This window comes from Trachurus japonicus, chromosome 23 (assembly GCF_045865225.1).
Source record: "Trachurus japonicus isolate A0001 chromosome 23, Traja_1.0".
NCBI classification, from domain to species: Eukaryota; Metazoa; Chordata; class Actinopteri; order Carangiformes; family Carangidae; genus Trachurus; species Trachurus japonicus.
Genome location: NC_140929.1, coordinates 12,394,652 through 12,411,407, shown reverse-complemented (window position 1 = coordinate 12,411,407; position 16,756 = coordinate 12,394,652). Strand labels below are relative to the sequence as shown.

Below are 16,756 nucleotides of genomic sequence, written 5' to 3'. Positions count from 1 at the left end.
ACAGTAAGCTGCTATATGAGCAAATTATCCCGCGTTTAACACTGGAAGCTGAGATAACAGCCATATTTGGCTAGGATACAGCAATGAGTGCATTAATTAGTCAGTATGATTTACAGCACTTAGAACTGCAGTGATAAGAAGCAAGTGTGTGGAGTAGGCTATGTCTCACAAAGTTTTGTCAAATAAATGGAACAAAAAGTGGACAAACTGCTACTGTAGAGGAGACAAAAAATTAGGTATGATAATAAAAATATTTGGTCCGGACATTAGGCTATTTCCAAAAATAAAAGCAATTTTTTTTTTTCAAATTCATTCATTCAAACTTGGGTCAGTAAACCACAGTTCAGTGTTGTTGTGGACTCATATACATCTGAAGTGTTGATATGAATGGTGGTGGTAGCCTATGATTTTGTTTTCGTTGAAGGTGATGAGCTTGACACATTCTCAGAAGTTGTGCACATCAAAGAGTGAGTCAGAGGACCACACGCAGATTCACACACACTGACACACACACGCACACACACACACACACACACACACACACACACACACACACACACACACACACACACACACACACACACACACACACACACGCACACAAAGCAGGCATCATTTGGAAAGTTTGATCATAAAATAAAAGCATGATGAACGACGTGTTGTTTCACACACTGCAGCTGTTGACTAGCCCTGTTAGGGCACTGGAGTTTTCCTCTGGATGCTGCCGTAAAGTTGGGCGGGATGAACAGTATCATTTCCGGTTTGAGCTGTCAAAATAAGATTTTTGAATGCAACTTTTTTTTTGACAGATGCTCAATTTCGACTGTGTTTCGACTGTGTCTCTGATAAAATGAATAATGACATCACTGTCACACTGGTAGTTTTATTTTTCAATAGATGCAGATTATAATTTGACACAACTTTATAGGATTTTATAGCCTACAATAAAATAGGCTATCAGTGCATAAACATTTAAAATACTTTTAGTAAAGAGACCATAGCATTTAAGATGATTAGGCAATTGTGATATAAAAGGGACAATCTATATTTTAAAGGGACCATATTGATATTTATAAATCAAATCATAGTGAATGTTATAAATTAGGCTTTCTGAAAGTGCCTTGGAGTTTATTTTATTTTATTCTATTTGTTACAAATGTTTTCAAGCAAGTCATTGATTAAGTCATGTTCTACTTATTCTCCTATTAAAATCAATCAATTTTTTTCCCTCTGGTTTAAAAAGATATAAGCTGGTCCAAGTATCACAACCGCTCTAACAACCCAAAGGAAAGCAGCAGGGCCACTGATGAATCTCCATCAGATTAAATAAATACTAGCCTCGCCAGACCATCCTCCAGAGAAGAAGTTAAATAAATGCAGACTGACTCCTGGTCCACAAAAATCTTTGGTGCAATGTAGGCTAATATTGTCATGTTGCAGGATTTAGCCTAATTTTCATGTAGCCTGAAAAAGTGGGTTATTTCAGCTATTCAACAGCTAGACTGGATCTTTGAAGGATTTAATTTCTGATCTTTCTATAACTTAGGCTAGTTGACTACATGGATGTGGTTTTAGTTTTGCAATGTATTTTATTTCTTGCTTTATTTTGAAAGAACGCCCCTATTCCGGTACCATCCGGGTTAACAGTAGCACCCTTGCCGCGGCACTTGTGTGTGAAAGCCCTTGTCGAGTCATCGTTAGAGAGGAGCACGGAGCAGACGGAGCCGCTGTCTGATGGCTTGAAAACAGGGAATAAGTGTGGATCACAGCGGATTTACTGCACCACACGAGCCGAGAGGCGCCAAGCAGCGGTCGCGGGAGCGAGTCTGGATGCTGATACGGATGAGGATATTAGCGCTGCTTGAGTGAGGCTGCTGGCTTTTTTTTTTGTGTAGCAGTTGCAGGGTACACAGACAACACACAGAGACAGACAGAAAGAAGTACCAGAGCCGCCGCGACACCAGCGAGCGAACTTGGCTTCTCTGCCCGGTGGGAGGTGTCTGTTCGTCTGCTGTGGCTCGCTGCACGTCTCGCTCTCAGCGTCGCCGCTCGGACCTGTGCGGAAGGATACGTTTGTAGCTCAAGTAATGTTTTTGTAAACAGCGTCTTTTTCGGGGGGTTTTCACTAACCAACTGTGGCTTTAACGTGACGCACTAGACTGACATTAGTGCTGTGTCGGAGCGGACCCCCACTGCAGAGGAGTTCACGGCTTTTTAAACCAGGGTTTTCCTTCATATTTCCACGGTATACCAGCACAGCCCATACCGATGTAACAGGTAACGGTGCATTTTGTGTTTTACTGTGACGCTTTATTTAAGTCGTGACTGTATGTTTTTTTTATGGTTGCGTCTTCTTTTTGCCTGTGGGCAAAGTTAGCTGCAGAGAGCCTGGTTGTGTGGAGTTCCTCAACAGGCTGCAGACAGTGAACCTCTCACTGCACGGGCTGCTGCTCAGTTTCAACACAAACCTCCACGGTTCAGGATAATTTAGTAAAAACATTGAACACTTAGCAACTTCCAACCAACACTGTATGTATCATATTGAAGCTACATTTTGTCCTGAGATACCCCTTAACTTTAAGTGTTGCAGGACTCTTGTGCCTCCTCTATTCAAATGAACACATTTTTCTTTACTTTTTATCGAGTCAAACATATAAAATGTAATTGATTTACTTATTTACATGTATACAATCCTCTTAATAATTGTTGGACTTATTCTGTCATACATACACTTTTTTAGACATCTTCTATTTGCAAAAGCATTCAATTTTTGTTATATTTGACAGCTTAGATAACAGTAAAACAGTTTTGCGTTTCAAATATTGTTTAACATAGTATATATGCTTAAAATCAACAATATCGTAATTATGTTGCAATATAATCGAGTATTTTAGTGATATTTTCATGCTAGCAATGCTGGCTAATTAAAGGGTTGGCCCTTAATTAGTCGTTGTGGGACACCTGTGATGATAATGATGCATGTCATGCAAAAATCGGCCATATATATTTAATTTGAATATTAATGTTGTACACTCGCTTAAAATCCACCAGTGTTTATTATTGCTGTTTATATTGATATAAAAAAGATAGAGAAATATTATTTTACTGTCTGCCTTCATATCAGGTAATGCTTTATGATTGTGGAAGCATTAAACCACTGCTCGTGTTACACCTAACAACACCCCCTAGCTGCTGTCAAACCACTGCAAAGGCATCTTCTCATGACTGGCTTCCTAAAAAAAGACACAGGTCATAATAACACCCACAGAGAGACAGATGTTTTTCAGCAGCTGTGATCTTAATTAATGTCACCTCGATATCCTTTTGGGGTCATTTCAGTCCTCAGCAGTATGATGTTACCATCCAGTTCAGATCACAGACTCAGAAGTTCCTGCACTGGGAGCGTACGGCGGACGAATGAAATATTTAGATCTAAGAGATTTTTTTGTGTGACTTAGATGAAACACACCCTGTAATACACTTCAGTGAGCGCTGCTGTTTCATACATAAGTCATCAGTCTAGTCTCTTCAATTGGTGTCATTGTGCTGTGTGATGTATTACCTCATTGATCATCGCAGGTCTTTTCTATGCAGTCTACACCTGGTCTGGAAGTTGAGACATCTGGTTGGATAAATGACTTCTCTGGGGCAACTAGGTGCCATTATAGGCATTAGAGAAACAGGATTTATAATCTGAAGGAGACACAATTTGAAACAGGAAGAGGAGCCTATTTTTATATTTTTTAAAACCCAATCAGATTCTACTTAATGCCCCATGACCTTTTGACTACATATCTGTTTCCCATGATTGAGACCATATACAGTAGCCTGTGTATGGCTGCTAATGGGAACCCGTCGGAACGAATCAAACTCATACTCCATCCAAAGAAAACTTCACAGCTTAGCAACATGAGATCATCTTTGGCTTTCGAGCATCCTTTGTAGCATATGCATTCATATTAGATGGTCACACACCATCTGTGTTGATTTGGTGCGAGAGTGATTTGTGCATGTATCGGTTCGCTCACAGACTTTGCACAGAATTACTAAATACAGTTTAAAATCCCCTTTCACAGGGGAGGCAATTAAAGAAAATCCATAGTTTACTTCACAAAAATGGAACAATTATCCTGCAAGGTTTTAGTTATGGATTATTTTAACATGAATGAATGCACCGTGAATGATTTCTGATATCATAAGCAGCTGCTGTTCCTCTGTGCCATTTCCAGTATGATAACACAGTAGAAGTTATCTGTTGGATGAGAAATGAGGCAAATTGCAAATTTAGCTAGCACATTCCTTCCCTACTAATGAGTTAATATGATTTCTTTAGTGCAATATGTAATGTAATATACACAAATACACTCTGCAGATTTTTGTTCTATCTATCTATCTATCTATCTATCTATCTATCTATCTATCTATCTATCTATCTATCTATCTATCTATCTATCTATCTATCTATCTATCTATCTATCTATCTATCTATCTATCTATCTATCTATCTATCCATCCCAAGGCCTCCCCCCCCCTCATATCTAATGTTAAACTGCTGAATCGCCACAGCCAGCCTAACCTTGGGGTCAGCCTGGCTGTGGTGACTTTGGGCTAAATTTGGAACAAGGAGCAATTAGGCGCACACTCACCTGCATCCCTTCACTGCATTAACTGCATGGGGGCAATTGGGAGGGAAAGGCAGGGGTGGGATGCAGCTCTCTTTTCTGTCAATGAGCTTGTGTTGGAGATTAAAGCTCGTGCCAGGCTCAGATCAAGTCAATAAATCCTAAACCAAGAGTGAATGAGTTTTCCTGTGAGCCTCAAGTCTGACTGAACCTACCAAACAGCCAGATCTTGAATAATTAACTACTGATTATAGCTTTAATGAATATGAATATTCACATTTTTTGGTTTGAGAAATCCAGCCTTGTCATACAGTGACCCAGTTTCACCATTTTATCATCTTACCACCCAAACTGCTCATGAAACAAACATCTCAAATGAGGGACAGAGCTCTGCTTAGTGGTCACAGAAATTGACAGATTTGTTAACTGTGACCTAACTTGAAGTAGTGTTTGGCTAGTGCTCATTTCCACAGTGCTTGTGTCACTCATATCACTGATTGTGGTCCAAATGGTGGTAAGATGTCACAGTATTTGACAGCTTGGATGTTCTACTAGGCACTTTGGCAGAGACCCAAGGATCATTTGGGATGCTCTGGGAGGTGGTTGGGTCAGTGATGTACTCAAATGAAAACAGATACTAAATTTTGTGATGTATTGTCAGATATATTGTATCTTTCAGCTCTTTTCCCTCTCTTTATTTCCAGCAACAAGGACAGAAGCAGACCAAGCTGGGCCAGGCTAGGCCAGGCTTGGCCTACCTAGCCCCCTGTCTGGCCTCACCAGGCAGGCAGACAGGCAACGTCTCCAACCGGTCCTGCCTCCAGTGAGCAGAGGAGGCTTCAGCCTGTCCCTTACAAACACTTCACCTGACCTTCAAGTCGAGCTGTAACAGATTGGATTCCAACCATATTTTGTCTTATCAGCCCCTGGGAGGCCTTACTGGTCTGGTAGATCTCCAGTTCTTCCATGTCGTGGTGGTTGCTCTCTGGATGTTGGCAGCAGGATGGATTCAGGTGTTAACTTGACGGGTGTCTCCTCACTGCAGTGCTTGCACTCCCCCTCCTTTGACTGCCTTTCGTCCCTCCCCTCCCAAACCTTGAAGAGAAAGCCCCTCAATTTCTCCTGGGGCTTCCCTGAGCCCTGTACAGAAGGGCCTTGCAGGAACTGTAGGTTGTCTTGTTGAAACAAGTCGACATTGGAAAGAGGAAGTAGAGGTCATAAATCCTTGCTCAAAACATAACAACAACAGATCGCTGCTGTCAGTCGATTTGATTGATTTATTCTCCGAAACCCCTTCAATTTTCTTTTCCTGGAGTTTGATCAGAGGTTGAAGAGCTTTTGGTTTGGAAAAAGAAGCTTGCTGGTCAAGATTTGTACCTACAATCAGTTTACACATAGGTTGTCCTTTTTTATTTTATTTATACGTATATAATTTCTCTTTTGTGGTCTGAGCCTTGGGGAGGAATGTCTGAAAGCAGCAGCAGCAGCAAGGCAGTGAAATTCATTGCGCCAGCGCCCCCTCCTTCCCCTGCCTCCCTCTGTCCATCACCCCAGACCCCTCACAAGAATGTGAACGGCTCCGCCAGTTCAGACTCGCACGTGGTGGAGAAGCTCGACGGACAACCCGAGGTCCGACGTCGGCGCCACACGATGGACAGAGACTCCAAAACAGCCGAACACCGCTTCTTCCGTCGCAGCGTCATTTGCGACTCCAACGCCACAGCTTTGGACCTTCCCAGCAAAGCGGCTGTGATACTCACCTCACCACCAGACTGCGAGGGGCCTCCCACCTTCCTCACTCCACAGCCCTCAGGGCCTGGACCTGGGGCGCGGGATGCTGAGGACGGGGAGGCCCAGAGAGGCTCCTATTTGCAAAGTACAACCATTCAGCCTTGTCTTGAGCTCAGTGGGGCAGTTGCAGAGGGGCAAGTACAAAATACCGAGGAAGATTTAACTGTAAGCAGTATCACGGTCGCCGTTCCCACCAGTACCAGTGTTGAACATAGTGCAGAAGGGGCAGTTAAAGAGCCCAGCCCGACAGTATTGGATGTTACAGACAAAATAGTAGACAAACAGCCTGATGTCATATTGCGTCCCAGGGGGTCTGAGAACACACAGCAGGCGGCAAAAGATGGAAAAGCGCTAGAACATGTGGATAGTGTCAGTAGTCCGGCCGAGGAGAAGGAGAGGGAGACGGAGGAGGAGAGGGGTATAGCGAAAGCCCGAGCAGAGCAGAGAGAAGCTGAGAAACGAGTGCAGGATGATATAGAGGAGGTGGAGACGAAAGCCGTTGGGACTTCACCTGATGGACGCTTCCTGAAATTTGACATCGAGATCGGGAGAGGGTCCTTTAAGACTGTTTACAAGGGACTGGACACGGAGACTACAGTGGAGGTGGCCTGGTGTGAACTCCAGGTAAGTCCAGACTCACAAAACTGTCACCTCTTCACTGTCTATGCTACGTCTCCTCCTGTTCATCTGAATACGTCTTTCATTAAATGTCTGGTTGTGGTTATCATTATCCATGCATCCAGGTAGTGAGTTTAACCTGTCTTCTCACCGCCTCTTGTACTGTATGTCTTATTTCAACTTGGAGGTACTGAGGCGTCTATGTGAGGACTTCCTGCTCACCCAACTGCTTTCCTGTAGAAATGTTCACGAAATGAGATCAGAATCTGATTGAGATGGAGATACTGTTGCAGATTACATCCTGGCTCAAGACGCATGTGTTTGCTTTGATTTTCGCTGAATTTTAGATAAAGCGTGACGAGTCTAGAACAGCCGTAGTCCTACCAGCAGCCAGCAAAGTGAAACGCTGGGGAAACACCAGATGTTGCCGATCAACAAGATGTTTGTGCGTAATTTGAAGCAGCAGTTATGAGGTAGTTGATGTTCAGTACTTGCACTTCAAGATTAATTTGAGTTTGGATGCAACTTCATAATTCCTTTCAGGTTGTATGTCTTGAGTTAAGGTGGAGTTTTTCTTCACATTTGTTTTCCGAAGATGCTTAAACTGTTGTTTTTGGATCTTACTGATTCAGTCTCTCCATATCAGTCGGATCATTTATTGCAAGATGAGCTGTGACTCAGGAGGCTGCACTGCTTGAAAATACAGTTATTAAAATTTTATGATATTGACCTGTAGCTGTAGCGACTCCATAGGCCAGATTTATATTCCTAAAATGTTGCAACAAAGTTGTGAAATACATAATTTTCCCCAGAATCGTCTTCTTGTTTCTGCTCATTTAGCATGACAAAAAGAAAAACCTGACAAACTGAAGGAGGGATGGGTGTGAGTCCTGCCAGCTGCTGTGGATCAGGCGCTTCTTTAGCTGTCATGTCATGGTTTTGATTTTCATTGCTACATCCCTTCATTTACCCTGCTTTGACCCTGTGTGTTAACGGCTGATCCGTGTGTGAGCGGATGCCGTGGTGAGTCACGTTACCACTACCACACATTGCCTAAATGAGTATCAACTGAAAAAACGCCGAACAATCGAGGCCACGATGCAGGTTCATATGCGCAGTTTTGATTTTCAGAGATGACTCATAACAGCCTACTTCTACAATGTAGGGTGATTTTTACTTATTTAGGACAGTCTCATCTGAAGGTTAATAAATTTAGGTTATAACTACAAACTTTCTGGTCAAAATCCCCAGACTGTCTGGGACTTTCAGGATACTGAAAGTGAATGAGTGCAACTGTTGCATCTCTCACCTAGTTTAGTTGCCCTTGAACAGGACAGATGACTTCCTATCTGCTCCAGTATAGTTACCTCTGGCTTGAACAAGACAAAGTGCACCATGCAGGCAGCTCTCAATAAAGACACATGAGGGTTAACAAAAAGGTGAAACACAAGACAGGATGGCACACAATCCACCACAGGATGCTATTGCTACATGCTGGTTCACTGATGCAACTTCTGCAGCGAGTGTGTGTGTGTGTCAGGAAGACAGAGATATAAAGTGTGAACAAGAGACATGCAGAGGAGTTGAGTGTGTGCTGGTGTCGAGATGGATGACAGTAAGCGAAGAAAATGGAGATTGCATTTGTTTCTTGTCTGGTTGACAAGTGTGCACAGAGACAGAGGTGTGTTGAGTTGTCGGAGATGTAGAATGAGAGTCTCGCTCAGTCATATGACATCCAGGGCTCTGACTGAGCTGATGTTCGAGCACAGGAGGAAAACAGAGACATAGACTCATGTGGAACTGCTCGCTCTGATGAAATACTGAACCAGAGAAACAAATAAAGATTAATGTACTTTCAATCTTTTGTTCTGCATATTTCTATGGAAAGATAGGACATTTTAGGGAGTTGACATAATCAGCCACATGCTGAGAGTAATTTGTAATACATCAGTAATCAAGCAATGGCTTATTTTTCCTGTTAGAATTGAAATGCACGAGTAATCTGAGCTAGTTTTTTGTGTGTGCTTAGTCTCTACCATGACTGATTGGTAAATTAATCAGAACCAGAAAAAAAGTCAAACAAGGTGAGATTGTGTAATTAAATGTTATCTCTGCAAATCTGCACATGGTTATATTTGTCAGCGTGTGATTATTTCCTGTGGGACCGTGAGGTTATTTTCCTGTCATCTCCATCACAAGATGTTCCTCGAGTCCTCCTGAATCCCAGGAGCTAAAATCAGCTTCGCCCTGATGCCCAGCGTCTAGGAAACGGCAGTTTGTTTATGAGAAAACAAACGTCTAGCCTGTCAACTTTTCTCTCTGTCACACATGCCTCTTCCTCCCTCTCTCTCTCTCTCTCTCTCTCTCTCTCTCTCTCTCTCTCTCTCTCTCTCTCTCTCTCTCTCTCTCTCTCTCTCTCTCTCTCTCTCTCTCCTTCTGTCCCACTTGCTTGTCAGAGAGAGGAAACCTAGTGTTGTGTGTCAAGGAGGTCTCTGTCAGGACAGATTCACATCTCAGATTGATTTTGATGGTGTGTTAAAAAAATTATGAAGTTGTAACTCGGGTCAATAATGAAAGTAAACATTTAATACTAGTACGGCACAGTATATGCTGGATTAGTAGGGTGAAATTTTCCATTAAACATGTTATATAAGGGTATTGAAGGCCTGTGGTGACTCGGCTATATGCACGCAGAGACAAGTACTTTTCTATAGTGCCCAGTTGTAATCCTGTGTGTGTGTGTGTGTGAGTGAGAGATGTCTGAGCAACTGCTGACATGTGGCAGAATGGTGGGGGTAAAGTTACACGCACACACACAAACGCACATGCACACACACACTACAACCAATCACATTCTCTCACTGGGTGGGCATGGCAACTGGAGATCTGTGGGAGTCAGGATCATCTGGAACTTGTCGGTTCTTTGTATGTGCAAATTTGTGTTTGTACGTATGTGTGTGTGTGTGTGCGTTTCCATCCCTTTGAGTCACTACAACATGCATATGTAAGTGACCTGCGGTTGTTTAAATTCAGGGGTCTGTTAAAGATAGATTTAAAGGAAGGAGGAGGGGGTGGGGGTGGGTTGTGTCTTAAAGTTATTTGGCATCTGATCCAAAGCAGGTTAACTTGTGTTTCCAGAGGAATCCATAGATGAGTGGAAACAGAGCAGAGAGAGGGAGAAAGGAGGCAGAGTAGATAGTTCAGCTTTCATGAAGGAATAGATTGATGAATAGAGAGAGGGAGAAGAGAGAGAGAGAGAGAGGAGGAGGGTCACCCAGTAGCTTATCTTAAGGTGCCTTGTGAGACTGGATGGTAGATGATGGATGGGAAAGAAGAGGCTGATGCAGTTCTCCTGGAATGAGAGGGAATGGACAAGGGGAAAACTTTAGGCTCGGGTTTCTTTTGAAGCTCTGTGGTTACAATAGTGTTTATTGTTTGAAGGCCCTCAGTTGACTTGAAGCTGAGTGTTGGCATGAAACAAACAAAAGTTCTGGAGAACCCCTTTGTATGTGGCTCAAGAAATGGTGAAGGTGGTGAAAGATGTTTGATAGGAAACCATCACAGTGGTCTGTGCAGATAAACATTCACTACTTGAAATGAGAAGCATTTGACGACAACCTATGGCAACAGATTTAAATATCGTGCTCGACAAAAGTTAAAAGCTTCCTTTCTATAAAAGAGAAAGGAAGGAGAAAAATGATGCCCTACAAGTGGGCAGAGATGGAGGATGGAGGGTTAGAGGTCAGAGTTCAGCCTGTTGTGGCAGAAGCAATCACTAGAAGCCGGCCTATAGCATTCATTCATTCATTCCTTTGGCAGAAAGAGATAAGGAAAGAGCCAAAAGGAGAAAAGATGGGACAAATTGTAAAACCAGTAAAATGTAGAATTGGAAAACCATTTGGTGGACAGACAGGTGGTTGGCTGATGGGAGGAGGAAGAGAAGGAGGAGGATGAGAGCGGGAAGAAATATCCAGATCAGGGGTTTGGAGGAGGGAGGTGAAAGTGGAGGGAGTTCAGCGACAGAATCGGGAAACATGGGGGGGAGGGAGGGAGGGGGGCAAAGTGGGAGAGAAAAGACAAAGTGAAAAGGGGGAGGAGGAGGAAGGGAGGGAGGGGAGAAGCGGGAATGGAACAGAGGAGCTGAGGAGGAAAAGAGGAGGGACCCTGTGTGTGTGTGTGTGACCTTAGGCTCTTAGCTCGACTGGCACTCAAAGACCTTGAAATTTCTCTCTCAACTGCAACACAAGGCGGATTAGCCCCCTCCCCACACACACACACACAGACAGACACACACATACACACACTTTTGGGGCTCCGAGGCCTCTCCCTCAACGGTTATTCAGTCAGTGCCATAAGAGAGAAACTGATCTCTGAGCTCAGACAGCTGTGTTGGTGTGATGAAGAATCACACCAATGCATGATATTTATTTCTTTATTAATGATAAAGTCATATGTACATTTTATATAAGAATTTATCATCATTTTATGTTGGAGAGGGAATTCCCAGAGAGCCCATGCACCATACAATATTATCATGACACTTATCATGACATGATCCAATCCTATTGTTATTTCCAATTTTGACTATTGCAATAACATATTGAGATAAATTGCGAGTCACCTTTTTGCAACTGCAAATTATGTCTTTAAAGGAAAACTTTGTCAACATAAGTTTCATCAAATTAGTAAATTCACATGATAAAAGAATAATTCCTGGCATCCCTGTATCAATACAAAATTGGCAATTGCTGTGATACTATGCTGTATTGATGTTTTTTAATGTTGGTAAATTGTATGAGTAATGCCTCCTGTGTAACAGGGCTAATAACTTTGGCTCATGGTGTTCAGTATTAGCATTGCTGACAGTGATGATGACCCACTTTAACCTTCTGCTGGCCTGAAATCTGTCCACATGCTGGTGAAAGAATAGAAGGAGTAAGAAAAGATCACAAAATGTTGGGGGCAAGAGGCAGAGGGAGGACACAGTGACGTTTGTCAAGATTGTCTCTATCGGGCCCAAAGCCAGTTCCCACAGTCAAGTGATGCTTTTGGAAATGGTGGAATATTCCATGTAAATGTTTGACAGAGAAAAAGTATTTTACTGAAAGATGAATATCCCCAGATCACTCCAAAGCAGCAGAGCTGAGGTGAAGCGGTTCGACTTTCCAGAGGTTCAGATTTCCCTGACAAAACAGCAAACTGCAGCTGTGTCAGGCCTTCGGCTAAAAGGCTAGTTCTCACTGCTGATTGATACTGAAGTTGCTATAAAACACACGGACACACACACACACAAACACACAGTGAAAAAAGGAATGGAAACTGTGTTTGCAGCTTAAACATTTTCTCGTAAATGTTTTAAATGCTGGCTACAAATAATTTACTCAGTTCCCTTTCCTTAATAGCAATTAAGCTAATTTCTATGTGCATGTAAACGTGGGTCTATATATGAGTTCACGTGTATATGCAGTGGCGGTGTGGGTGTGTTGCTCACTGCAGCGAGCTTTGGGGATTGTTAACTTATTCATTTGGCTGAGCCTCACTGCAGATGAGCTCAGCTGTTTAATTATAAAAACCTTAAAGTGGAAACGTTTTTTAAACTTGCAGGATATTTCCTGTGTTTTTAATGTGATGGACAGACAGATGGTTTTGCGGACTGTGGAATTTAAGAACGAGTTAAAAACAGAGGTTGTTACAGGATTGAGGATCTGTGCAACAGTCAGGATTGAAAACAGCAGCAGCTACTGTATGATACCTGGCTCATAGGTTCATGTGCCGTCCATCATCGTGACAACATCACTCATGAAGCTGTAAAACGGTCAAACGTTACGTCTCATCTTATAACAGTCGCAGTGGCCAAACCAGTTTGTAAACTGCAGGAATGAAGTCAGTTTTACAGGGTTCAGAGTGTGGTTATGTCTGCGTTACACAACTTTGCCTATAACACTTAACTGCAAGTTATGTAGCTCAAATACATGGGTGCCCCATAGCCCAGTCAGCTGGATTTATGAATGATAAAACAAGGCCATGCTGTGCCATGAGGTCACTCAGTGTTCATCTCTGATGTAGGTTAACCTGTGGATGACTGAGCATAAGGAAATCTCCTTTTCATTCATTTTATTGCTCATCCTGTCACTGTGTTGCTCTGTCTTCTCTGTCATGTTGGTGAGGAAGTAGGGGAATGGAGACAGAGAAGCTGACACTTCCTCATATGCAAACCATCCCTGCACTTCCTTTCGCACTATGTGTATGACTGTGTGTTTACACCAGGCAGCTTCCCCGAATGATGAATAATAGGGTCACACAGCCCCGTCTTTAAGGACGCAAGGGGGTGTGAGTTAAGGTGTAATAGATATGATTAACAAAAATCACAGTTTTAAAACAGCACAGTCACTGAAACATCACATTTAGAAATACTGCATGTAGTCTCGACCTTCCACCCATGGGAGTGCAGCATTTTATCACACACATAAATCTCTCTTGAGAGATCTGAAGCCTTAGATACAGTATGTGTGTGTGTTAACAACAGTTTAGATGTTTGTGCGACTGTGTGTGATTGTGCGCTCAGAGTGAAAAACTCTGCTGACCTTCCTCCCTTCCACTCTCTGTGTTTGTTTAGAAAAAAAAACTAAGTAGCAAGTGTAATCCTGAGCTAACACTTTGTGTCTATTTGTGCGTGTGTGGCTTTGCGAGTCACAAAGATGAAGATGCTGAAGTGTTTTGGCACCTACTTCTAAATAAAGTCATCCTGCGAATGAAAAGAGCTGAGAGAGAGACTGAAGGATGCTTTACAAACTGCTGATGGTGTGTGTGTGTGCGGTGGGGGTAGGGGGTGGGTGCATTGCACTGAATGTGCACTGTGTGTGTGCTTGTGTTGGTGAGTGTGCTTTATTTGATTATAGCGTGGTTTAATTGAAAACAGGTTGTCTGTATATGTGTGTGTTGTTGACTCATGGAAAGGCAGTGTGTGCTTACAGTGGATGTAGGGTGTGTGTGTGCGCGTGCTCTGTGGGGTGAGTTGGGGACATTGAATGCATCACGCAGATGTTAGATGACTTGCACAGTGAGACATGATGACATAGCTTACACTCACTCTCTCTCTCCCAATCACATTCACTCCTCCCTCTCTTTATCTCCCTCGTCTATTCCTGCTCTTCTCATCATGCTCCCTCTCTCTCCCTTCTGTTTCTCTCTCCATCTTAATCCCCTCCTCTCGTCCGCTAACATCAATCTTTCCCTCCTCGAATTTCGCACATTAAGAGGAGGAGTGACTTTTTGTCTGGTTGCTCCTCCTCCGCTGCCTACTCAGTCATCCCATCATTGATCTTTTTGTAATGTAATTTAAAGATAATCTCAAGCCGTTGCTAGATACTACACTGCTGAGAGAGAAAGAGCTGGGAAACATAATAGTGTGTGTGAAATATGTGAAACCTGCAACGCTTATATCCAGTATTGACCCTGAGGAAGCCTGAGTTTCCGTAGTAATTAGGACATTTTAACTGCAACCCACATTCAAGCCCGAACACTCTTGCAGACGACTGACTTAACGCAAGTGTGCCCCTGATTAGCGAAAAGAGGGTTATGGTTTTCCCATTTTTAATATGTTTTGTCAGGAAGCTGGTAAACAATACTGACATTGTAAGAATAATCACTTCCTGGAAATCCAGGGCAACGATTGGCCGACAGCTGCAGATCAGAGGCAGGGGATTGGGTCACGTTGTTTTCAGCCAGAAATGACAAATCTGGGATCAGGTGGACACTCGGCTTCTCCCTCCTCAGACAGATGCAGCGGATCCAACAAACAAAAGCCGAGACACCGTGGCCCACATTGAAAATATCAGTAATTAGCTCAATTCCATTGGTCAAAAAGTGCTTATAAAACTGTACCAGTCAACCAAGTTCCCACGGACAAGTTCAGAGTGGCTATGGTTGAAATTAAACCCTGACCTTATAATCACTGTGTATTTTCTTAAACCACTGTACTAAAGGAAAAAGCACATTTTTATATGTAAACGGTGAAATAACAGAGAATTGAGAAGAAGTGGAGAGTGTTTGTATTGGATGCATCAGGAAAGATAGTAGTGCAGGTTTGTGGCTGTGGCTATAATAAAGCATTCAGTGTAAGCTGCAAGAATTGAGTTTTGGAAAACACTGTCATAATATTGAAAATCTTCTTCACTTTTTCCATCCTCTCTGGACACAACATTTACAGGGGGTCTTCAATCTATATCCCCCTTTTTTTCTCTTTTTTTACTGTATTGACATGAACTCACACATTGGCTCCATGACTCTGGTTCTAACCAGGCTGAACGTGGATTGAATGCTGCTCGGGTTTGGAAAACAGCCGTTCCTATTAGAGAGTTTGATTAAATATTAAATAAGTCCTATCAAGTATTAATAAAGTTCAGACAATATTCCTGGTCAAAAGAACAAAAGGAAGAAAAGTGCAGTCCCAGATTAGTGTCTCTGATACAACAGATCAACCAGTGACGGCTGGGATGAATGTGTGTTCAATAGACCGTTGGAGGAAAGGACTGAAGGAGGCTGTGTGAGTGTGACCTCAGTCTAAAATAGATCAAGTCTCTAAACTGACTGTCGTCTGCATCAGCGTAAAGTGACCTGGGCTGCACATCTAGACTGCTTGCTCTACAACACTGTGTGTGTGTGTCCCTGTTTGTGTGTCTTTTTTCCTGTGTGTTTAGTCTGCTCTGGCTTTTGTCTGTGCACTGACTCTACGACTCTACACAGGCTATTCTGTGTGTGTGTGTGCGTGCACTGCGAAGTCTGGCTATAGAATGCGTGTGTGCATGTGCAAGTGAGCTCCTGTTTTCTTTGTGTTCACCTCTTATTCTGTGTGTGTGTGTGTGTGTGTCTGTGTGTGTTCGGGGAGGAGGCAGCTCCCTGGTTTCATTGTACCCAGATTCCCCACATTCCAATGATAAGATGTCATTTTCTCAGCAGAGTGGGGTTTGTGGTTTGTGTGTGGGGGGGATATCATAATGTGAGCCCCCTCCCTCCATAATAAATGTGTCTCTGCTGGGGAGACTTCCTAAGTCTTTGTGTGTGTGTGTGTGTGTGTGTGTGTGTGTGTGTGTGTGTGTGTGTGTGTTGGACTGAGTTACAAACCAGAATCTCTGCTCACTGTGGATTTACATTTCATACATTATCTGATGATATTACTTTCCCTTTTGGATACTTTTGATATATTCTAGGCTTTTCTTTTGCCTTCTTTTAATAGTTGATAGTAGAGTGAAGACAGGAAAAAGGTGTGATATGTATCCAATGCAGATTTGAAGCTTATTAGATTTTGTGAAGCTGAAATTTCAGTAGTTATTATCAGTGTTTGCTTTAATCCACAGTTGGCGTCTACTGCTGCTGCTCACTGAAGGTTTATCTACTGGTACCGACCGTAGCTGAGGAATTACAGGCCAGTTGTAGAAAAAGCTCAATTTTGTTTTGAGGTACATTTTATTTTCTGTGCAGTTTGCTTAAAATATTTTTCCCAAATCACCAATTTCTGTCATTATAAAAGGCAAAAAAAAATCTAATTTGTCTCTGATATGTAATCGGTTTATAAAAAAAATAATTCAAGTCAAACCAGTTGATGCTCAGGATAAAAACGTCTACAGACCAGAAATGGTGTTAAAGTTGAACAGGTTCGTTTATGTCTGGAAATAGAACTGAAACACAGTAAGACAAAGAGAAGAAAGTGATGTATTAATGCCCTC

At 42.6% G+C, this 16,756-nt stretch overlaps 1 protein-coding gene across 26 annotated transcripts in view; it reads left to right on the top strand.

Moving 5' to 3' along the window:
- Positions 1-1,675: 1,675 nt before the first annotated feature.
- wnk1b (WNK lysine deficient protein kinase 1b) overlaps positions 1,676-16,756 on the top strand; it is an 83,293-nt gene continuing 68,212 nt past the window's right edge. For all 26 annotated transcript variants that reach the window (XR_015035063.1, XR_015035062.1, XM_085769311.1 and 23 more), the window contains exons 1-2: positions 1,676-2,277; positions 5,327-7,037. Coding sequence is in view for 24 of the 26 variants with exons in the window: in XM_085769311.1 (XP_085625437.1) it covers positions 6,087-7,037 (951 nt within the window). In the remaining 2 variants the exon portion in view is untranslated. The remainder of the gene's footprint in view (positions 2,278-5,326; positions 7,038-16,756) is intronic.